The 25,348-nt window shown below is 39.8% G+C and overlaps 2 protein-coding genes across 2 annotated transcripts in view; both read left to right on the top strand.

The window, feature by feature from the left end:
* Positions 1-328: 328 nt before the first annotated feature.
* Positions 329-5,066, top strand: LOC308293160 (DOMON domain-containing protein FRRS1L-like; the record flags this gene model as incomplete). Its single annotated transcript, XM_080735594.1, has 4 exons — positions 329-369; positions 2,374-2,512; positions 4,191-4,437; positions 4,894-5,066. The coding sequence occupies 4 exons, from the start codon at positions 329-331 to the stop codon at positions 5,064-5,066; spliced, it is 600 nt and encodes a 199-aa protein (XP_080591720.1).
* Positions 5,067-17,391: 12,325 nt separating this feature from the next.
* LOC308292429 (uncharacterized protein) overlaps positions 17,392-25,348 on the top strand; it is a 29,248-nt gene continuing 21,291 nt past the window's right edge. Inside the window, exons 1-2 of the mRNA XM_080734761.1 lie at positions 17,392-17,732; positions 20,990-21,129. Coding sequence (XP_080590887.1) covers positions 17,650-17,732; positions 20,990-21,129 — 223 coding nt within the window. The 5' untranslated portion in view covers positions 17,392-17,649. The remainder of the gene's footprint in view (positions 17,733-20,989; positions 21,130-25,348) is intronic.

The raw sequence follows: 25,348 nt of genomic DNA, 5'->3' as shown, positions 1-25,348 counted from the left end.
CTAGACTGCATACTCTAGACTCTTAGATGTTGACAGATTGATGAACCCTACCCTGATGTACTTGTGCTGGCTATAAACGTTGCAAAAAATTCAACACTTGCCGGAACACTGAGGAAGACTGTGAATAAGCTGCCACAGTAAGGATTACAGTAAGAAGTATTCCCATGTACATTTACTTTTATTGATATGGTAAAATACTATTATATTATATTATAATCCATTCTATTCTATTCAGGAAAAGTGGAATTGGATGCATGCAGCGGCAAGATACCTATGACATCTGCTCGAAATATTGATGACTATATATAGATGCCCCCCAGGCGCCCACATGGAAGGATTAAATCTCCGAACTGGCCTGGGAACGCCTCGGTATACTCCCAGAGGGAGTGGAGGAAGTTGCTCAGGATAAGGAAATCTGGAAGTCTCAGTTGGAACTGTTACCCCCGCGACCCGATTCCGGATAAGCGGTTGAAGATGGAAGGATGGATGGATGGATGGATGGATGGATGGATGATAGCAAAATCTAAATCAAAAGAGTTTTGATGAATAAAACCATGGTTCATCCTGCTTTTGTTTCTGTTTGACGAATTATGCATCAATAACGAAACTTTTCTGCTATAAATGTATGAGTTTCAAGCCATGTATTCACGTCTGATCTAAAATCAGGATAGAATTTCAAATTCCCCATGTAGGCTAACCTAGAAAAACACATTTAGTTCAAGTTTCTACCTTGTTTAGTCAAAAAGATTTGCACTTAAATAGATTTCCACCTTGCAGTGGCGGCCATGTTGGATTTGTCAATTTTGAGCCTTTTAGGAACATTTTTGAGCATTATATACAGCACATTTGGATTCAGCATCCCTTAATACCCCTAGAACAGTTGTATATAATAAATATTCGCAAAATGCCTTCGGGACTTTATACAAGCACATTTTCAGAAATTCTACCTTGTCTACTTGTCTAGCTGTATCTGTAGGCTATAGGCTATGTGACGATTTGAGCAAAGTATTCTCTTTAAGATTTCATTTCAAGATGCAATAGCCGACATGTTTTTAGTATCTGTGCGTTTTTGGTTATGAATGTGCTGAAGGTAGCAAATACAACAGGCTTTCAGCACCCAGGCCAGCTCCCTGCTAGTAGCAGATGATGACCTCCCCCCTCCTCTGTTTATCATGCCTCTTTGCTCTCTCTACAACACGCACGCACGCACGCACGCACGCACGCACGCACACCAGAGTCCAGGGTGAAGAGCTATTCACTTCACCGCGGTGTAGTTTTCTAGCTATCACCTAAAATTACATAACAAAGCCTAGGTGATAGCTAGGTAACTAAGGGCTGCATCAGGTTAGCAAAATATGCTCTTATCTCTGTCTCTCATTCTCCTTTTCTCTATATCCGGCTCCCCTCTCCTTCCTATGTAGTAATACAGGGCTCTTGCTTGTCCAGCTGTATTTCCCTTGGCTCTTTCATCTGTGGCTGTGTAGCTAGAGAGAGAGAGAGAGGGAGAGAGAGAGCGAGAGAGAGAGAGAGAGAGAGAGAGAGAGAGAGAGAGAGCTTCAGCAGAAAACAGGGTCATTAAAGTCTACTCTGGGAGTGGGGAGTTAAAGGCATCTTCAATCCTATTCATTTGAATAAGCCTTGTTGGGTAACATGAGGAGTGGGCATCAAAACATTCTGTTGGCCTAGCAGTCTGTGCACTCAGGCTCAAGGTAGCCTGACAGCGCATCGCAGGTTTGAGTCCCGATCCCGACGGCCTTTGCTGTGTGTCACTCCCCATCTATCTCTCCCTGCTTCCTGTCTAACTCTTCACTATCAATAAAGACATAAAAAAAAGACATCTAAAACAAAAACATTCTGGGCACAATAGGAAAATGTGGGCACCAAAACAATGTAGCACCAAACCTCAGAAGAGTGGGCACTAGAGGAAATCTGGGCACCAAAACAGTCTTTGTGTCCACAGAACACATTTTGCACCTGTCTGGCATGCGTTTTACTGGAATGCATCTACATTTAGATGATTTTTACATCCAAAACATTTTCTGACAAGAAATTAATGAATAGAAAAGGTTTAGGTTAAGTTTAGGAATAGTTTTGTGAGTGTAAGGTTAGTTTTAAGCGGCCTATTGCCCACTCTTCTTGGAAGACTGGCCACCTCTAGTGCCACTGCTCACCCAAAGTGTCAACTCTTTGTGATGCCCACTCTTTTTTAGTGCCTATAGTCTTCCCCCAAAAATGGTGCCCAGGTTTCCCTAGTGCCCACCCTTCCTGTATTCGTCTTGTTCCATTGGTTTGACGACTTTGCAGTTTAAGTGGTCAACCTTTGTTGGTATAATCAGTTGTATAAGTACACATGTTGTTGTGTATTATGTCCAGGTATGGGAAGCCAGGATGTGATGCCGAGTCATGTGACTACTTTCTGAGTTACCGTCGCATTGGGACAGATGTGGAGTACGAGCTGAGTGCAGACACAGATGGATGGGTGGCTGTAGGCTTCTCCTCTGACAAGAAGATGGTGAGCAGCTTTGCATCATGAGACTCACCACACAATGAAATCTTCTTTTCTTATTTAACTTAAAGAGCATACACTTACACACGTAACCACATGAACCCTAATTTAACTATTCTGGTATTCAGTGAAAACTCGTTATAAGCTTGTAGATCTGTTATTTCAATGAGGATATGGTGTAGAGGGGGGGAAAAGGAACGGGGGAAAGTACAGACCCCTGGGGGACTCCGGTCAACAAAGTATAGGGTTTAATTAGTTTTAGTTTAGTTTAGTTTATTAGCACATCATATAAAACATGTAACATTATATACATGGGAAAATACAGTGCGAGGAAAGGAAGAAGACATAGTAGTGTGGTTGCCCTAACAGGGCAACCACACTATAGTACTTGTCCAACTTTATTATTCAATAAAGAGCAGAGCAGGTGACACGGTTAACCTGAACAGACTGGTGAGGAAAGCAGGCTCTGTTGTTGGGTCCTCTCTGCAGGGGGTGGAGGAAGTAACCAGAGTGCGTACAGCGAGGAAGCTAGATTCCATTTTGGAGAACTCCTCTCACCCCCTCCATCTGGAGATCACCAGTTACTGGAGTAAGAGAGGAAACGACCGCTTTGCCTACCCAGGACGGAGATGTGAGAGACTAGGAAAATCTTTTGTACCGGCCGCCCTTAAGCTGTACAACGAGACACATAACGGACGAGTGAAAAGGACTTCCTTCCTAACCTAGACTGACGGAACTATTGCTGTATTGACTTTACAACTGAATTTCCCCCTTGGGATAATAAAGGTATCTATCTATCTATCTATCTATTCAAGAGAGTGACCAAAAGTTTGACGCGCTACTCCTCACAAATATCCTCCTCACAAAACTCCTCGCTATATGTCAAATCGACCGGCTTCATCGGGAATCATGTGGAACCATTTCTGTAGAGAAAAGTTGTATAGTTTAATTGATGTTAATTTATTAGTGAATTCGTTTTCCCCATTGACTTATACCGGTATATCCATATCCATATATGGAGCTATATCCATCTAAGTAATGATCCAGTCGTCTTCATGTATGGCTATCAAGGGTTTGATGAGGACAGTGTTGTGATCTTCATATATGGAGATCCAGGTGATGATAGTCAGCTCCATATATGGAGAGAGAGACACACGAAATTAAACTTTTCCCAAATATGGAGATGACTGACATAGATGTCTGACATCATAGACCACATGAGACTGACACAGTATGTACATGGGCATTCCAAGATATGGGCTTAATATTGATGACATCAGGGATCTCCATGTATGGGCATTAAAGGGACAAGGACGAAATGGTTTAGCACACACACTCAAATAGGGACAAGGACTGATAGATACAGAGATATTTATTTGCTAGTGTGTCACGGCAACCACACTTGCAATTTCCAATTGCCACTTTCTAGTCTATATCAATGTGCCTTTCCTTCTTGATGGACTGAAGAGAACCATCCGTTACAAAATGTTTTTAGCATTCATTTCCATTTCTTTGTATGCATTGTTTTATGTGTTAGCAACCACCTACTTCGCCAACAAAGTCATTCTGAATCTGGTGTTTCAAATGTTTTTTTTTTCTTCTTCTTCTTTTTCTCATTATTAAATAATAATAATGTTATTTATTTATTTTATTATCTTGAATATAATTCCACTCTCTTCCTCAGGGAGGCGATGATGTCATGGGCTGTGTACATGACGATAATGGGCGTGTGAGGATTCATCACTTCTACAATGTGGGCCAGTGGGCCAAGGAGATCAAGAGGAACCCGGCCAGGGACGAGGAGGGCATCTTTGAGAACAACCGGGTGACCTGCCGCTTCAAACGACCACTATACGTACCCAGAGAGGAGACACTGGTGGACCTGCACCTGTCATGGTACTACCTGTTTGCCTGGGGACCGGCTATACAAGGTGTGTAACTAGTCGTTGCCCATTCGAACATATGCACTGCGAATTATGTGCAGAGTTTGGGTGTGCACAGTATATGAGGGATTGAATGTAGGAGTCTCAGAAGTAATGTTGGAGACGTATCAGTGATTTCAGTCATCTCCATATTTGGGTGATGTTTCAGCATGTGGCTGTTACCATGGCGGAGATGCATGCGCAGTACAGGCGGCAGTATGATGTCAGTTATCTCCAAATGTGGACACTGTTTTGTATCAGTGATGTCATGTGGGTAAATCAGACAGCTATCGGACAGACAGACATTTAGTAAATTAATAGTTAGATAAAATGGACCCAATCGACCTGAAAACTTGAAATGAATACTGGGGACACTGTATTGTGCATTTTCGCTGTTCACTTTATACAAATCTAAGCTGCTTATTTTCCATTTCTTACAGTATGTCGTCTTACCTTTGCCAACAGGTTCCATCACAAGGCATGACATCGACGCTCCCCCCGTCAGCGACCACATGATCAGTATTTATAAGTACGAGGACATCTTCATGCCCTCAACGGCCTACCAGACCTTCAACTCTCCCTTCTGCCTGCTCCTCATCGTAGCCCTCACCTTCTACCTGCTGATGGGAACACCTTAACCCGTCAGCCGTCACTGGAAGACATTTGATAGAGGAGAGGAGAGGAGAGGAGAGGAGAGGAGAGGAGAGGAGAGGAGAGGAGAGGAGAGAAGAGAAGAGGAGAGGAGAGGAGAGGAGAGGAGAGGAGAGGAGAGGAGAGGAGAGGAGAGAAGAGAAGAGAAGAGACAGCAATAAGTGTATTTACCGTTTCTAACTAATTACACAGCCTCCATCAAATACACAATTTGCACAGGACACAAGACTACGTAAACGAAACAATAGATATATGGATTATACCGAACCAAGGTTTGGTTTTGCAGTACATTCACATAAAGGTACAATAGAATAGTGGCATTATAGTTTTAGGTCAAACATATAGATTTATTATTTATTATTTATTATTTATTTATTTAAGGGGGCACGGTGGCGCTATCCGGCGAGCGCTCGCCTACCTCGCTTCCTCCTTTACTGGCCAACGGCGGGGCTCCTCGCGTCCAAATAAAAAGAGAGCGAGTTCAATTGTCGCCAATGGAAGATCTCCCCCGCGGTGGTTTCTTTCCAATCAGAACGCCTCCCGTCGCACGTCCGTCCGTCTGCCAATAAAATCGCCGCACTCCTTTTTCATTTCTCCTCCCCTCCCTCTCTCCCCCCCGATCAAAACACAACGTCCCTTGCTGGATTCCAACCAATCACACTCCGTCTTTTCGGGTCGCTGTTCCGGTCTGGGGCCAGAGCGGATATGGAAACGCTACTTGCTTTAATGTGGGCTTACACATTACCGGATACAGTAGGCGGGCTCTAGACCGCATCTGAGCACAGAGCAGCAAATAGAAACCACACGGGAGGGCTATGAACAGCGGTTGAAAGTTGAAAGCCACATTCTCTTAATGCAGCGTCCGACGTTAAAAACAAACAATTGTCACTCAGAGACCTTTGGATGAATGGACACTTGCTGACACTGGCTTTGTTATCCTAACACTCAAGGTAAGTTTCGTGACTTCTATAAATTACTATGGTAATGGTCTGGTCATCTGCAGACTGCAGGAAATGCATTACCATACATACAATAACAAGTAGGCAATAGGCATGGTGATGGTGTCTGCTACTGTCTTTCATTTGATCCTTGGCTGGCCAATACTATCTAGTTAATGCTTTATTTGTAAAGACAGTTTAATAGATCATATGGATTACATAGCTAAGTTACTGTCCTGCTATTGCAATATTAGGCTATTATTATATATTTTTTTAAGGTAGGCTATTTTCAGTGTCATTGAAACATTAATGATAAGGAGTTATATACAACTTTACATGTAGTAGCCTAGTATGTTAATGAAAGTGAAAAGGGGACTACATTTGGCTCATCAACAAAGCATAACAAACATATTATTTGTTTATATAGATCTATGTGTTTCTCTTATGAATTTTGTACAAAAGGACCCACATGTAAACAAGCCATTGTGCTTTATTGGGTTTAAATCCTATTAGTAGACCTTGGATCTGATTCTGAACTGTACTGTGCTTTTCCTATGTGAACTGCTAACAAAGTATTCAATCAAACCCAGAAACATAAAGACACTCAGAGTTAAGGGTCTGTGCAAATAAAACATTTGAGAACCAGTATATCAGTGTCATACATATTCCGAAGAAAACCTGCATGGAGACTTGACATTCTGTAATTGGATCTTATGATCAAAATAAGAACATTATAATAGTGTGTAAATCTTTGCCACATACAAATGTCTGTGTACAGACATAGATGGCCCCTGCATGATGGCTGCTAAAAAAAGATAATGCCATGGTGGGATCTGATGTGTGATGGGCATACTGTATTATCACATAGGCAAACATAAACTGTGACACTGTGACAATGAATTTGTATTGATTATACATATTTCTCTCTATTTCTCCTTTGCTGTCTCCCAGACCTCAGCTGTTCTCTCTGCACCTCTTCACCAAAGGCGATGTGCCTCCACGGCCAGATTCAACAAGCGGACAGTGCAGGCAAATTCATGCAGAAAGTGGCCAGTTCAGAACACAGGAACCAGGACACAATACTGTAAACTGCCCAAAAATACAGACACCATATCAAAGGAGGAGTCGCTAGCAGGCAACAAAAAAATAAATGAGCAGATGTTTGCCTTTCCCTTACTTAAATTTGTGATGTCGTTGAGACTTGTTTTATTATTCTTGTGCAAAGTGTGATGCCACCAGAGCCATCAACATATTGTCGCTGTCAGGCAGAAACCATGTCCCATTCCTTTTATTTTATTGTAAATGAATGCCCTACTTTATCATACATGAGTGTTGCTTAAAAGTAGTGAAAATAGCAGATCTACAAGCCCACAACACATCAAAGTGTTGTCAGCGTGTAGATTTGTCTATTTTCACCATGTTAGCAGATCTATAGGCCCACAAGATGTTGACATGTTGTCAGCTTGTAGATCAGTTATTTTCACTATTTTAGATACTTTTTAAATAGTGATAAGAAATAAGTGATAAGTAATAAGTTTTGGACATACAGGGTTTCCATCCAAGAGTGATGATGTATTCATATATATTTGTTGTCACCATGTTTATGTTGTATGTGGGATTAATACCCTGTTGTATTTGAATCTTTTAGATTAAAATTGTATTTACCTTTCATGCAGTTGCATTTTTTTACTTAATGAAATATGTTGTGCTTTTACCTCAATGGTTGACTTTGTTGATCCCCATTGGAAATAAGTCCAGATGTCATAATATTGTTGATGTTTGTTTGTTTGTTGTAACTCATACAGAGTAAGATTTTAAAAGAAATGTGTGTAGATGTCAGCAGCATTAGAATGAAATACAAGGTACTTCTAAGTGAATTTGTTTCAAACCAAGATGAAATAATAGATACATTGAAATACTGATCTGCATTTGCAGTGGATCTCTGAATAAGAGAAAATAATTATTATGTTATATAATTATATAAAATAATAATAATTATAAGGGTAACAATACATAAAATGTACAGTGAATATATAATACATATATACTGTGTACATCTATCACCAGTGAATATAAATAGATGTACAATACATCTATGAATGAAGTACAGTCTCACAAGGGTTATACTTAACAGGCATCTGTCAATATGTGCCAATGTACCGTAGGCCTACATGTTGTATTGTAGTAATACAATAGTACAAATAGGTTAGATGATGGTGAGAAAATTGATTTTGTGGTCCATTTAGAGATGGTTAAAACAATGAGGACGTTTCTTTCATTCATTGAGTGTTATTTTTGCATGGCGTAGGTGGGAATCGAACACCTGACCCGGCGTAGGTGGGAATCAAACCCACGACCTTCGGATCCTCACCAACCATACCTAAAATCGACAAAAGTCACAATTTTCATGAATCTATCATATATACTCATAAACTACTTGGACAGATCACTGGGGAGATGCACACGAAGACTGGCCTGTTGCATTTTTCATCCCTTCCACGCTCGTTTTCTCTTTCCTTTTCTCTTTCTCCTCTTTTTTCCTTCTTCCCCCTTCTCCCCCTCTCCCCCTTCCATTTTTTCCCCCTTCCCCCCCTAGGTAGGCAATTGTTCCCCAGCCCTGGCGCAGCCAGTAGTGCTGTCGCCTCACAGCTAGAAGGTCCTGGGTTCGATTCCCGCCGGGGGACACTGTGGGTGCTGGGGGCGTGTTCCCTCCTCCGCGTCATCAGTGCCCACACCCTAGGTGGGGTTGGCAAAAGGGCCTTTCTGTGTGGAGTTTGCATGTTCTCCCCGTGTCTCCTAGGGTAGATAACCTCACAAAAACATGCAGTAATCCTGGTCTCTATAAAGCCTCCCCCTGGCCAGCCGAGGCGCCTGATGGAGGGGAGTGGAACTGGTTGGAATAACGTGTTCCTTCCACGCGCTACGTCCAACCGGGGAAGCTCCCCCTGTCAGGTGATAAGAAGCGGCCTGCTCACTCCTCATGCATTGAAGGAAGCATGAGCTCAGTTCAGGGCCCTCCCCAGGTTGGCAGAGGGAGAGTAGAGCCCAGGATCACAGCTTAGGCAATTGGCACCGGGTGAAAAAATGGGTTACAAAAATCGTGGGATCAAAATTTAGAAAAAAAAAAAAAACATATAGATTTATTTTATTTACATTTATATGCTATACTCTGGAACCCTGTGTGCACCAAATGTGTCAATAACTAAAGCCCTTTGCACACAGGCGCGTTTATCCGTACGGATAAAACGGACAATTTCGTTTTTTTATAAGAAAACAATGATTCTCTACGACCTCATGCACACCGGATCCGAATTAGCCGTGCGACAAGTGGCTGCGGCCGTGCATTTTTTTCTCTCGATCAAACCCAGTTCGATTCGTGCGTCTTGTCGCATGCGGTGAAAAACTCATCACTCCTTTTATGACTCCTTTTGGGATCCGCAGCGCCGATTCCGCACAGCATTGCACACTAAATCCAATGCGTTTTATTCATGCAGCAAACGGAAAAAACGCAACTGTCCTGTGTCCAAAGGGCTTAACTCTTAAGAATTGTCATGCGACTGAGCGGGAATTGACTAAATGAAGATAACAAAGGACCTTTCATCATCATGCCAGAAGATAAGGAGACTGGACCTTGACAGGACTGTAGTAAAAGCCTGGCAAACCAAAGTACATAATTATGGTTCCAGAGGACGTGCTCAAAAATAGAAAGGAGCTCATAGAGCCATATAACACTCCTTCACTGTACTTGTTCTGTACTCCATCATGTTTCTGGAGACCTGGTACACATTATTAGCCCTCCCAAATATGGTTTGAAAACTGACACTGACAACAGAACCCTTCCATGATGCTTTAGTTCTAAAGGGAGAAGTAAAGCATTGTCTGTTTTGTTTCCACTGCACTGAAAATTTGATTTTACACCTAGCTTGTAAAGGCATGGTTCACTTTGCTTTTTCTAGGGCTTTGGCCCCATTGTCTTTTGGGGGATGTTAGTTAGTTTGTCCATCATTAATCTCTGGCACAGAGTGTGTGTGTGTGTGTGTGTGTGCCTGCGTGCGTGCGTGCGTGCGTGTGAGCAAGAGAGAGAGAGAGAGAGAGAGAGAACAATAGCTGTGATGTGTTTTGTGAGTCTTACTGAAGCAATAACAGTCTCAACAATTGCGTAAATGTGTGGATGACATATTTGGATATTGATACAATTCTTCCCTTTGTTATTGTATCCTATCATAATCTGAAGTAGGCTAATCATACTGAATTAAAGTTGCTAAATGTACTGTACTGTTCAGTTCAGTTCACAGATTCCATATTGCAATGCTTCCCAATTAAATCATTGTTATCTACCATGCCTGTGTTTGTCATCAATATGCACACATGGATGTCATCAAATAAAGAACATTTTGTTTCAGTAAACTGTCAGCTGGGTTGCTTCAGTCACAGATGCTTAGGTAGTTAAATACAATTTGATGAAAACGACAATGTGAATTGCATTGAACATCAAAAACATTTTTTACAATAGTATAATGTGCTTCCACTTTATCATGAATAATCCCCCGCATTATCTGTAAACATTGATTTTAATATTCTGTGTGACTTTCTCCACAGCCACTGCTTCCTCTAACACGAGGCTATATTATTTTAATGTATTCATTTCATAGATTCATTGTAGAACTTTGCTTTGCTTTTATTTTATTAGTGTACAGTAGGCCTATAGTATCGATACATATAAATGGATAACTATAACTGTCGCTCACCATTGTATTTTTTAAGTTTAAGTTTATTTCGGTCATTGTTTACATTTAAAACAACATTCCATTTGTAAAAACAAAAAAAGAAAAGCAAAACATTTCACATAATAAAAACAGAAACAGTTAAAACTAGGGATGGTCCGATCAGGTTTTTTGGAACCGATCAGCGAGCACCGATCACAAAAGTTTGATCACCCGATACCGATCAATCACCGATCCGATCAAGTTATTATTTATATTTCCTAAATGTTAATGTTTTAACTTTAATTCATTCATTCATTCACTCATGAATTCATTTATATATTTGCCTTATAGTTATTTACCAGCATTACTATGTATTTATTATCATAGCAGTAACTAATTATTCCTTCAGCACTGTGGAAATCTATACCCCAAAATGGCCTCAAGTGGGCATACTGAACGGCTGGTTGATCGGATGCACCGATCCGATCCGATCGGTGAATTTACCTTTTGATCTAAACCACCGATTATCGCCGATCACGCTTTGATCGGCCCGATCCGATCCATTGCCGATTGATCGGTAACATCTCTAGTTAAAACAAAACAGAAAAACAAAGCAGCACACGACTGCTGGACCGAAAAGGAGAAGGCTGAAGCTAAAGCTTATAATGCCTACCCTTCTAATTAATTATTTAACAAAAACTATTGCAAAATATAATATAATAATATAAACAAAGCAAAAAATATGTATATGACATTTAAATAATTACATTTTTAACAATCTCAGGTTGTGGCCTGTAATTATCAAATTTTATTCTTTTTTGTTTTTTTATTTTATTATTCATTTGTGCAGTTTATTATTCTATATATTACTGTATATTACTGTATTTTTGTATCATATTACTTTTGTAGATTCTCTTGAATTTATATATGGAGCTACATGTTTTTAATTCATTTTCACAGCTTATTTTTTATGTGGCATGTACAGTATATAGCAGAGTGATTCACTGCCTCAGCCTGATGGCCGCAAAAGTCTAGTATCTCCCTCGGTCCATAAGGATGTAGCTTTGGTCTTTTGGGGGTATTTTGTTCCTGTATAGTGTATAGTAAGTGAATGGGACCCAAACTTTCAGCAGCTGTCAATAGTTCCTAGGGATTTTGAATTTCAAACTTTGTTAGATGTGTTACTAGACACCTTTACAAACACATTGGTGAAGACATTTCTTGGTAAGGAATTTATTCCTAGATTTTATTAATATCCTCTCACTATGATGACCCAGAAGGTCTATATACTAATACTATAGTATCTCCCCCGGTCCATAGGGATGTCCCTTTGGTCTAGTAGTGGTTAAGATGACTTGCATATGGGAGACCCGGGTTCGAGCATTACATGAACACTGCCATCCACTTGAATATTTAAAACTATACTTTTTATAGTTATACTAGTTATAGTGCTCAGTGTGAATGGCCCTTAAAAGTACAACATTTGTCTCTGAGATGTAGTGGAGTAGAAGTAAAAGTACTGAAAATTGGAAATACTCCAGTTAAGTAAAAGGAACTCAAACGTTTAGATCTAGTAATCAAGTACAGTACTTAATTTCAATTCAATTCACACACACACACACACACACACACACACACACACACACACACACACACACACACACACACACACACACACACACACACACACACACACACACACACACACACACACACCACGACCACCGCTCAGTTCACACGGGTGTGATTTTTACTGTAATCCGAGTCCCCAGAAGTTCTTCTTTTCTTTCGCCACTAGGGGGACGACTCAGACTGGCGAGCTCTATCTCCCTGGCAACCCATTAGCCAATCAACGGCACACAAAACGGCGGCACCTGCACTGTGCTTCCTGTCAATGGGATACTGGAACTGTGCGCGCGCTACTGCTCTTTTGAAAATTGTGTGTATTAGTTACTAAGCTAGAATAATTATCTTCGTCTATTAAACTCGTATTAAACGGTTTAGTTCGTATCTTAGTAGCCTACACAAGAACAAGAACTCAACTAAAACCACCAAATAACAGCCTACTTGTACATAATGGTAAGCTTAAAGCCCAAAGCACCGTGTGAACTTGTAAAGTTAAAAACGAGCCAACAACTACACTGCTTTGTGCTAACTTTCTGCATCTAGCATGAAGACCCACATTCATATTGAATATTTTTTACTAAAATCTTTGTTTCTGGGGGTCCCCGGAACAAAACATTTTGAGATGGGGGTCCGCGGCTAAATACATAGCATTTTGGGGGTCCTTGACATGACAAAGTTTGAGAACCGCTGATATAGGCTGATTCAGATTCCTGAAAAACCTATGTTGCTGGTTCTCAAACTTTGTCATGTCAAGGACCCCCAAAATGATATGTTTTTGGCCGCGGACCCCCATCTCAAAATATTTTGTTCCAGGGACCCCCAGAAGAACAGGTTGCAGTGGTGGGAAAAGTAGGCCTACTCACATTTTGTACTTTAATACCACAGAAAGTCTCAAATTCAAAATGTAGGCCTACTGTAAAAGTACAAACGTGTTGGCAACAAAATGTACTTTAAAGTACCAAAAGTAGAAAGTACTCATTATGCAGAATGTCCCATTTCATGTTTTCAAATGTATACAAATATTTGAAAATAGCAGATCTACAAGCTCACAAGTCACAACAATCATTGTGAGCTTGTAGATCGTCAATTTTCAAATGGCCGAAATGTATAGAGGGCTGAAGGTTTTGTAAAATCTCTAAAGTAACTAGTAAAAAGTGTTCAAATAAATGTAATGGAGTAAAAGTAGGCTACAATATTTGGATCCAAGATGTAGAGTAGAAGTAAAAAGAGACCTATTGGAAATGGGAAATAATCAAGTAAAGTACAAATAACTCAAAAGTGTAAGTACAGTACTTAGTAAATGTACTTAGTTACTTTGCACCACTGACAATTTGTGAACTTTATTTTTCAGGGTAACATGTCGTCAACTAGAGGAAAACAACCAAGCAAAGCCTCACTGGAGGAAGGAAAGGAGGACACCATCGACTACACTATCAGTAGCAGACATGGTAAGATAATAGTTTACCCGGCTTTAGGTGTAAACGATAGAACGTAAAACAAGTTAAATGTTAGTAGGCTATAATAAAGCAAATTTTTGTTCCTAAAGAAATTAAGTTCTGTCCTCTACCAAAAGGAAAGAGGTCATTGCAACTTGAACCAGTAGGTTTTCTGGTCCTAATGAGTCTAGAACTAGGCTATTAGGGCAGTGGTTCTCAAACCTTTTCAAGTCAAGGACCCCGAAATTGACACTTATTAACCCGCGGACCCCCATTTGAAAAGATATGCCAGGGACCACATATAAGATAAGATTTTTATGGCTCTAGCAGTGATTCACAACCACTTCAATTTCAAGGACCCCCATGCATTAGTCCAGGACCGTCCCCCATATTTTCTATCTCTGAGACCCCAATTTATATTGTAAAATCAATGTTAATTTAACTCAGAGTGTACAAATGGAACCAAATTGACCGTTAGAGTCAAACGGAACCCTAACGGGTCCATTTGGTTCCATTTGTACACTCTCAGAGATCTATATGGGTCTGTCTCTGTTTTGTTCCTAACTATCATTTAGATGGGGACCCCCTGGAACATCCTCAAGGATCCCTGGGGGTGCCCGGTCCCCATTTTGAGAACCAATGCTATAGGGAGTCCACCTCCAACCACTGCAGCTAGACCTACTAAATGATAATATTGTATTAGCATAGGCCTACATACTCTACCACATCTCAAACTATTTACAGGGCACCCCTGTAAATACATATTTCATCCACGACACGTCTGGATTACATTGTACTTTATAGCATCTCACATTTAATGTCAATCTTTTCCCCTAAGATAAAGTATGTCACAAGGAAAACTTGAGAGAATCACTGTTTCCATTAGGACAGAAAATAACTTTATACTTGACATTTAACCACTTTGAGAAACCCTGTTCTACCATTAAGATTAGTTAAACGTTTTATTAATTAAAATACGTTTACCTTCTTTTCATGGTCTGTAGAATTGATCACCAAGTGGTCAGAAATACAAACCACAGATTTTGATTATTTCTTTGTTGTTTATTTGTAATTGTCATCAATCAGATGGACCTCCAGTCCCTGACAAGGTTGGGAAGAAGCGATCAGCTGATTTTGAGGAGGAGGATGAGGTGGAGTTGCCTCGTGGTGTTGGGTATGTATTCTAAAACCATATTCATATTAATATAAACATAGGTCCATTGAAAAAGCAGCTGACCCTCTTCTATGTATTCGGGTTATGTTACTTATTCCTTCCATTATTCTTCCTTGAATCACAGGAATATTGTGTAGAATAATACAATAAATTGAGTGTAATGTAGATCCAGGAACTGGAAGATTATTCTAATGTTGTTGGGAGTATCCCTACATGTTTTACTTTCAGGGGCCCAACGTTTGATTTGAATTAAGCCACAGATCCCCATTTGATAGGATAATTACTTTTTCTTTTTTTATCTCTGGGACTGGGACTAAAATCTATACACTTAATTTTTTCACTCTGAAAGTGTATAAAAGGAACCTAATGGACATGCCAGGGTCATTTTGGTTCCATCTGTGTACTCTCATGAGTTACATTAAGTGTCCATTTGGTTCTTAACTTTAAGTAGTTTAGCCTGAGGACCCCCTGGAACCCCCCCAATGACCCCTGCTGGGGGACCCTGTACCCCACATTGAGAAACGGTATCTATCCCAACTGCACGCTCTGCACTTCAAATAGTGTTGGACTTGGTACCTTTCTTCACATGGTTTGGGAATGCCCCAATGTGTCCTCATTTTGGAACATGGTGGCCTCGAAACTTTCAATAATTTTTAGAGTCAATATCACATCTTCTCCTGCTGTTTTCAGCACACAACCAAGTGTAAAATCAGTCATTACGATGCCAAAATACATTTCAGTTGATCTTATGATATTTAGTCGACTAAAATTAGACTAAAACTAAAGCTTTTCAGTTGACTAAATTATGACTAAAACTAAATGACATTTTATTCAAAAGACTATGACTAAAACTAAATCAAAATTTGCTGTCAAAAACAACACTGGTGGAATGCAAACGTTTAGATGGCTTAGCTATAACAATGGCAGACCTCCCAACCTGTACGCATTTTGCGTAGTAAGCACGCATTTTTAGTCTCTGTACGCAGGTACGCAAACTCCTCTAACGGCTACGCATTATCGGGGGATGGTAACACAACACATTCTGCGTTGTGTTCGGTTGTGTTGTGGTGTCGGTACTACATCCACTCGGGCTCCATATCTGCGCAGGGGTCCTTCGCTTGCAAATGACGTCACACAATGTCACACAATATGGCCGAACACAGCAGACCTACTAGCTCACATTGCCTCACAACACATAACAAGCGCAACGCTTTGTAGGCTTGTAGATCGGCTGTTTTCGCCCCACCACGCAGCATGGCAACACCATTCTACAGAGACAGCAGTGTTCATTCTTCTCTTTTATAATTAATATGATGATTGTGAATTTCACTTCTAACCTTTACTGAACACTGGAACATGACATTCCCAAAAAATAAAAAAACAAAAAAAGATAACCAAATAATATAACCAAAATATAACCAAAAATATAAAAAAATATAAAAAACCAATATAAAATATAATATATATAATATATTATATAATATATTATATATATATAATATAATATATATATATATATTATATATTATATAATATTATATAATATAATATTATATAATATTATATAATATAATATATAATATTATATAATATTATATAATATAATATTATATATAATATTATTATAATACTATATATATATATATATATAATATTATATAATATAATACTATATATATATATATAATATATAATATATTATTATATAATATTATATAATATATAATATATATAATATAATATTATAATATTATATAATATAATATATAATATTATAATATAATATTAATATAATATATAATATTATAATATAATATTAATATAATATAATATTATATAATATAATATTATATAATATAATATTATATATATAATATATAATTATATAATATTATATAATATTATATAATATATATAATAATATATATAATATATTATATATATATATATTATATATATATATTATATAAATATAATATATATATATATATATATATATATATATATATAAATATAAAAAAACAATATAACCAAAAATATAACCAAAAAATAAAATAAAAAACCAAACCTATTTGCCAAAAATAGCTGATCTACAAGCGTGTAGATCTGCTATTTTTGGCTAAAGTTCTCCTCAGAAAAGGGATGAGAGGATTGTTCATTTATTCTAAAAGAATGGTCCTCCTATCACACATAGATTTGGTGAACTTTTATTTTGAAGGCTACTGCACTTTTATTTTGAAGGCTCCTGGCTTATTGTAGCTAACTCCCAGGCCGGAAACGCTAATGCAGCTCACTTCACGGAGCTCAGACGGAGAGCCGATCCTATTGTGTGACGTCATCAACAGTCGCAGGACCCCCGCGCTAGGATGGCAGAGCGAGCAGATATTTGACCCACAGTGGCTTAAAGTGAGGCAAAACATTTTTCTCCCTGCCATGTAGTTCCTCCCAGGCACCACATGAATGGTGTGTGAATGGGGCGCATGGCGCTGGGGAGCACTAGAACGGAAGCGATGCTCGTTTTGTCGTTAGAAGAAGAATTTAACCGATTGGAGGACGGAGTCTGTTTGTTTTGGTCATAGAGTTATAAGAAGGTTTTGGTTTAGTTCAGCATGCACGCATCTCACAGCGACGCCGACGAGTTATCGATCGGATACATAACGGCGATATTAATCAGATTAATGTAAAAGAAGATGATACGGAGAAGGGCCGTGGTGTCGTGCGAGTCGATGCACAGCGACTGTTCCCCCCCTCAGTGCTGCCAACGATCTAACAGGTAATAATAAAGTTTTAAACCCCTCCTCTGAGGTGAATTCACATGTCATAGCAGCCACGATGGTGAGAATTGGTGAAATCTTGTACTATGCCTAACCTAAACCTATCTTGCGACGCTGGTGAAACAAAACGAGCGGCTGCGCTCAGCCTGGAGCTGTTGTGTTCTTGTGTATGAAGTCCGTGTTATACTTCGTCATACGACGGTGTTGCAGCGAGCAACCAGTCGGAAAAGTCAAAACGTGTGACCCAGTTCTTTCTTAGTACAATGAACTGAAGCATACATTGGCCACGATTGGATAAAATACTGGGCTGCCTGTTCCACTTTAACTCGAGTATGAATGAATGAATTAGGCCGATGTGTATTGTCAAAAACATTAACAGTGAACAAATTATTTGTGAATCTATGAAGACATTAATGGTCTATCAACAATGAGTAGCCTGCAGCCTATATGAATGAATATACAGACTAGGCTGTATGTGATCTATACACAATGTAGGCCTATATATTAATTAATGGATGGAATAGAAACCTACATGAGTTGTATACTTTCAACTTCTTGAAAATCATGCACAGAAATGTGGATTTATTTAGGCTGCTCAATTAACAAAGACACATGTTTATGTAAATAGCCTACTTGACAATGAAAAGCTATTTTGCAATTTGAATAACATGATTACATTGATGTATGTTCATTCATAAAGTCACTGGTGATAGACTGTTTTGCTAGTCTATTGTTAACTAACTCTGAGCAAGGGCAGTTAGTATATTTTATTAAAGATTTGTCAACAGAATTGCCAATGCAACATTATTGTATTGCCTGGTAATACTAGCCTACTTTTTCTCAGGACCAAATGGCATTGTTATTTAAAAGGTTGTTCTAACATCTTGCCTCCTCCTATTAGTGTAAGTCAAGACATGCAATGTGCTACATTTCTGGTGTGAAATTTTGTTAACATAACTGTCAAGGTCCCACCCAAAAAGGTGCATGGAACCCCCCAAAATATACGCTGTTTTGTGAGGGAAAACAACAAAAATTGCACCGCGGGCGCTGCGGGCGCCACACTCAAAAAAATGTGCCAGGGTTGGCAGGTCTGCAATGGTTCCTGACTGTTCCTCGGGGACCCATGGTTTGTCTTACCTGTCTGTCGTCCAATGCTTCATTTCCATTGCAAAAGTGCCAGGTCATTCATGGCAATGAGGTGCTAAGCATTTTACGGTCTAATATTAGTCTTTATGTTACAACCGGGGTGAACAGGACTGTGTTCATTGCTGTGGTCCTGCTATAGTAGCGACTTTTAACAGTTTTACTGCCAGCCCATTTCAGTGTTTTTATCTGGTGTAAACCAGATCATTAAAGAGATCATTTTCTGGCGAGACATTCAGGCGACCTAGGCGACCTATTTGCCGATTGGCTGTCCAATGTCACATGGTAACCGAGCTAGTTTCATGATTGGAAGCGGCCCTCCAAACGATGGGATGGGGGGTACTGCATTAGGGCCAATAGCAGGGGACTTTCCCGTTCCTCCAGGCTATGGAATTCTAGACTGGTGTAATGAAATATTTTGTCCAGCAGGGAGCACCATTCCTTCACACTTCACAGGTCAGGCCCTAGAACTCTATGGTCAGGCCCTGTGGTCACACATTTCTGGACACCAATATCTGTGTAACATCCATGCATTTATACAACTGCGAGTCTGCCGCTGCGTGCTTGATTTGGCTGTACACGCTGACTTGTTCATCAGGAAACATGCTCCCTCATCGATTGGATTTTACAAAACAGACCCGCGTCGTCACATTGAATCCTGTTTAAGAAGAGCTTAAACACAACTTTCTAATGTTACATTGATGACGTGAGGAACGCTAAAGTCGTCTTGGTTACATAGTAGGCTATGCGAAAATAACAAAGCTCAGAGTCGCAAATTCAATGATCGCTGCATCAGCACACACAAAACACGTGAGAGAAGTAAATGAATGAAATGGACATCACGTTTAGCCGATTGAACGATTCCAAAAGTCATACGATTGGAAGTTATTGCTACATGCGGCTACATGCGTCTCATGCTGGTTTTGTTAGGCAATAGCCAGGGTCCAGGGAGTGCACAGAATTTTAGAGAGGCATGGGCTGACATTTCTAAAAGGGCCTTTTCATACGGATAAAAGTTAAGGGCTCAAGCCCCTTTTGCTGTATGTGCGCACGTGCCTGGCGACCACCGCGTCACATTACAGACTTATCATTTCAATCCGTTTCTTTGCAAAAACACATTTCTTTTAGAAAACATTTGTATTCTTGTTTCTCCCAGTGTTATGGTTTTTAATGTGTAAATATAGCACTTTATTATGGGGAAAAACGTGTGTAGGCCTATTTTCCTTTTTTAAATCGCTAAAATAGCGCATTTTTGAACACATTTCCTTAACGGTTAACGGTTAATTAACTGATAAGGCCTGACGGTTATCGGTTTAGAAAAAATCTCCATTTGGCCATCCCTAGACATATAGCCTACAGTAAGTTAGAATATTATGAAATATACATGAGAAAGAACACCAACACTAACTTCAACACACCAATACACCAGATTTTAAATTGACTGTGTGTCGATTCTTGTTTTACGACCACAAGAAAACGCTGTTTACACATCTATCCGTTCTGTCCATTCTTTTCAGTACCCTGGGTGACGCTAAATTCCACCATAGTTACACTCATACAACCATTCTAACAAAATGAGCAAATAGCTACTTTTGCGTCGGGCGCTCCACGCATGGGCGATCCACACGTGCATGCTGGTACCGGGTTGCCACCAGCTGCTCAGATCTTTTTTCGGAATGAAAATCCGACTTACGGGTGAGGAGGAAAGTGTGTTTTTATGTATAATGCATTCTAACCAGAATCACAACAAGGCAGACCCAGAATGGACCGTGCACTTCCGTGTTTTCGTTCAGTCACATGATCTGCCACTGGAGGCAAGCGTTTAGGTTCCGTACGGAACCCTTGTTTGTTAAATCTTTAACTATTGAAAAATAGCAGATATACAAGCTCACAGTGCAGTTGGGTTTTTCAAAAAAACTTAGAAAGATTCAGGTCCAAATTCAAATGTTCACGATTCTTCAAAAAATAGCAGATCTACAAAGCACTTGGTGCCGTGCTGTGAGCTTGTGGATTTGCTATTTTTTTAATAGATTTTATAAAGCATAAAATAATAATACGCAGTAATGCGTACCCGGTCTAAATGGTTTCATGTTCCGTGTGTTTTCTTATCCAGAGAGCCCTTGATGTCGCGACCCCTCCCCCAGCCAGGCACCTTTGAGTTCCATGTGAAAAGGATGAACGAGAAGGGGAGGAAGCATGAATGGCAGATGGAGCATTTCAAGCCTCAGGACCAGCTCATGCTAATTAGAGAAGGTAGAGACTCCACATGTGCACACCTGCTAGGCTTGCCTTGGTCAATATTGATTTTTCCTATTAGAGCTGTCACAGTTATTACATAATCGTCTAATCGCAATTATTTGACATAATCACGATTATTTTTCATAATCGTTTCCATGTTGAAAAATGTTCATCTATTTAAAAAAGTCAATAGTTGTGGAAGTAGCCGATCTACAAGACCTACATGTTTCGACCTTGCGGTCTTCATCAGGGCAAAGAACTGGAGCACCAGTCATACAGATCCATTAGTCATACAGATCCATTAAATAGTGGCTATTCACATGATGTTACTAATACACAGGCAATTAATGACCATTGTAATCACGGCACACCCAAAGTATGCAAGCACACTGATTAAGTGGCCTACACATCTACACACCCACAGCAGCCTACTGAGCAAGACAGAATGAGCCTACAATGCAAATGCAGGAGATATGCTTAAAGTCTCAATTATATAACAAATAACAAAATTATCTAACATATAATTTTCCAAAAGTCTGTCTGTCTGAGTGTCTGAGTGTCTGTAACAGCGTTTCTCCTCAATGGCTGGAGCAATTGATCTGAAATCGCATCACCATTAGCATATGAACACACCTGACATAACTGTGAAGCCCGTTTGCCACTTTCACAAATCATATACTGTATATTAGCATTTTTATGGTGTATCTACTATCTATTCTGCATCTAGCATGAGGCACATCTATTCTGCATCTAGCATGAGGCAACATGTTTAACCAGCTCTGTGTGTGTGTGTGTGTGCAGGCAGGCGGGTGTGTATGCAGGCGGGCAGGTGGGCGGGCGGGGGGGGGGGGGGGGGGGGGTTGTATCTCTGTAGCCATTAAACGAAATGGGTATTTCTTACATTGATGCTCCTACATATTATCATGCAAGCACCAGTTAAAGTTACTTTCCATCCCTCATATACTGTGTGCACAGTGCACATCCCATAACCCACACACTGCACAACATTTTGGAGCTCATATCTTTGAACGGGTAAGGGCTAGTATAACAAATAACAAAAATACATAAAGAAAATACATGCCAACAATAATAAACAAATAAATCACAAAGAAAAAGCAAACACAGAAATAAACATTGTGCATAAAATAAGATAGAAACCCAAAACCACTATAGGTAACACATGAAGTCTATGTCCTCATTTAAACCAGGATGGGTTAGAGCGTCTAAGGAATGTATCCAGAAAGTTTCACGTTGATTCAGTTTTTTGAGACGGTCTCCACCTCTGGTGAGGGGTTTGACGTGTTCAATACCTGTAATACGTAAAAGGGAATCATTACTATTGTGGACAGTCCTGAAATGTCTAGCTATGGGGTAGTCCAAGTTATTAATGCGTATAGTGTATTTATGTTCAGCCAGTCTGTCCCTAAGCCGGCGTTTCGTTCTTCCAACATAAAATATATCTGGGCAGGTACAAGTGAGTCTATAGATTACATGTGTAGTATTGCAATTCATAAAATCGTTTATCTTGTACACCTTCTGGGTTTTGAAGTCTGTAAAAGTTTTAGTTTGTTGTACATTAGAACAGTGAGGGCAGTTCATGCATTTAAAAGACCCGATGGGTCTTTTGAGCCAGGTTTCCTTTCTAGTGGGGAGCAGATGGTTATGTACCAACTTGTCACGTAAAGTAGGGGCTCTTCTAAAAGAAACCTGTGGCGGCTCAGGGAATACTGATCTTAAAGTAGGGTCACTTTCAATTATCACCCAGTTGTTCTTAATAATGTGACCAACCTGGTTAGCAACCGTGCTATATTGTGTGACAAAAAAGGGCCGCGGACTAGAAGAGTTCGCGCGTTTCTTTTTTATTAGCAAGTCTGAGCGCTTAATGCTCTTAGTCTTGTTAAGTGCGCGTGAAACAACACCTTTATTATACCCTCTTTCACAAAAGCGGTTGGTCATGTCTGAGGCTTGGGTCTCAAAAACTTCCTCGCTGTCACATATTCGTCTGAGACGTTGGAATTGACCATAGGGAATATTATTAGTCAGATAATGGGGGTGAAAAGAATCAGCTCTCAGTAATGTGTTGCGGGAAGTTTTCTTTCTAAAAATAGTTGTATGTAACATGCCCAGATCATCTTTTGATATAGTGAGATCAAGAAAATCAATGCTGGATTGAGAGTATTCAATTGTGAGTTTAATGTTAGGATTCAAAGAATTTAAATATTTATGAAAACTCAATAATTGTGTCTCAGAACCATTAAATATAAGTAATAAATCGTCAATATACCGGCCATACCATGTAACGCACTTAAAGAACTGATTCACTGGGTTCAGTACAAATCTGTTTTCCCAATACCCCAAATATAGGCATGCATAGTTAGGAGAAAAACACGAGCCCATAGGGACACCAATACATTGTTTGTAAATCTCATCCGTAAACATGAATACATTATTATTGATAATCCAATTCGTAAGTTCAATAATAAACTGCGTGGGTGGCAAACTGTTTCTGTCTGAGAGAAAAAATTCCATAGCCTCTAAACCATCATTATGATCTATGTTGGTATATAGAGATTCTACATCCATAGTAACCAAGAACTGAGAATGTACATTGTTAAGCATTGCTAATCTGTTTAGTACATCTGTGGTATCTTCAATAAAAGATGGAAGCTTATGGACAAAAGGTTTAATATGAAAATCAATAAGTTTAGAAGCCTGTTCAGTTAGAGTACCTATACCAGAAATAATGGGACGACCTGGGGGGTTATCAAAAGGCTCTTTATGGATTTTAGGAAGTAAGTAAAATGAAGCTAACATGGGGTGTTCCACCATCAGATATTTGAACTCATTTTCAGAAATCCATTCAGCCTCCTTAGCTCTAACCAACAAATCATGGAATTGGATTTGCATTGTAGGCAAGGGGTTGGAGGAAAGCTTGATATAATGTTTGGAATTTAGCTGTCGCTTAGCTTCCAAAATATAATTCTCTTTAGACAAAATCACAGTGGCACCACCTTTGTCAGCAGGACGGATCACAATAGTGTCATTTTTTGCCAAATCATCAAGCGCAAGGCGCTCAGTACGTGTGAGATTGGATTTAGGCTTAAAGCCAGACACAGAAGAGTCCACAAATAGTTTTTCAATATCAAAATCCACCTTTTTGGTAAATGCTAACAAGGATGGATTAGACACAATGGGAGCAAAACGGGATTTCGGTCTGAAATCAGGACCTGGAGCAGGGAATACACCAGGTTGTACCTCCGTCCCAGTAGAATTAGAGTCTGTGTGGGAGGAGGGGACTGGGGCGCCTGGGTTTGGATGATTATGTGTATGCGCTCCCTGGTGGTAGTACCAAGTTTTTAAATGTAGATTCCGATAAAAACGGAATAAGTCAACTCTGGTGTTAAACAAGGAGGTGCTGTGTGTAGGGGCAAAGGACATACCTTTGGACAGAACACTCAGTTGGTCTTTACTGAGGTTGATTTGTGAGAGGTTCACTACCGAGGATATTGTTTCCTCGGTTGGTTCCTCAATGATGTGTGTCTCTGGGACGCGCGCTGTGGCTGCGCGTTCCCTCCGTCTGCCCCGGCGTGTCCTCTGTTTGCGCCCTTGTTCGCTGCTTGATTTGCTCTCTGTGGAGGCGGCCAGTCGTGGTCTAAAAATCACACCCGTGTGAAGTGGAGCTGTGTGTGTGTGTGTGTGTGTGTGTGTGTGTGTGTGTGTGTGTGTGTGTGTGTGTGTGTGTGTGTGTGTGTGTGTGGATCATGTGTACCGATTTTTGTGACATTTGAAGAAAATATGTAGGAAAAGGAGCAAAAAGTGTGTTTTGGAGAAAATTCAAGATGGCGGAAAATCTATCATGGCGCAAATGGGCGTGGCCTATATGGGGAGATGCGTCATGACCCAAGGAATCCAGGGAAAAAATATTTTTAATTTTCCGACCTACGGTTCAAGAGTTACAGGCCAAAACGTAAAGTGGGGTGTTATGGCGCCACCATGCGGCCAAATGACACAATTATTTTTTATTTAATCCTTGAAATCATTATGAACCTCCTCTCCAAGTCTTGAAACTCTAGCCCCTATGGTTTGCGAGAGACAAATAATTGAATGTGAGTTTTTGCGATTCCCATTATAAGTCAATGGGGAAAATTAATTCACTAATAAATTAATATCAATTAAACTATAGAACCTTTCTCTTAGAAAAGTAATAGCCCATGATTCCCGAGTAAGCCGGTCG

The sequence above is a fragment of the Nannobrachium achirus genome (assembly GCF_963921795.1).
Source record: "Nannobrachium achirus genome assembly, chromosome: 10".
Classification (NCBI taxonomy): domain Eukaryota; kingdom Metazoa; phylum Chordata; class Actinopteri; order Myctophiformes; family Myctophidae; genus Nannobrachium; species Nannobrachium achirus.
The sequence above is the reverse complement of the archived record's forward strand: the minus strand, read 5'-3'. Positions and strand labels throughout refer to the sequence as shown.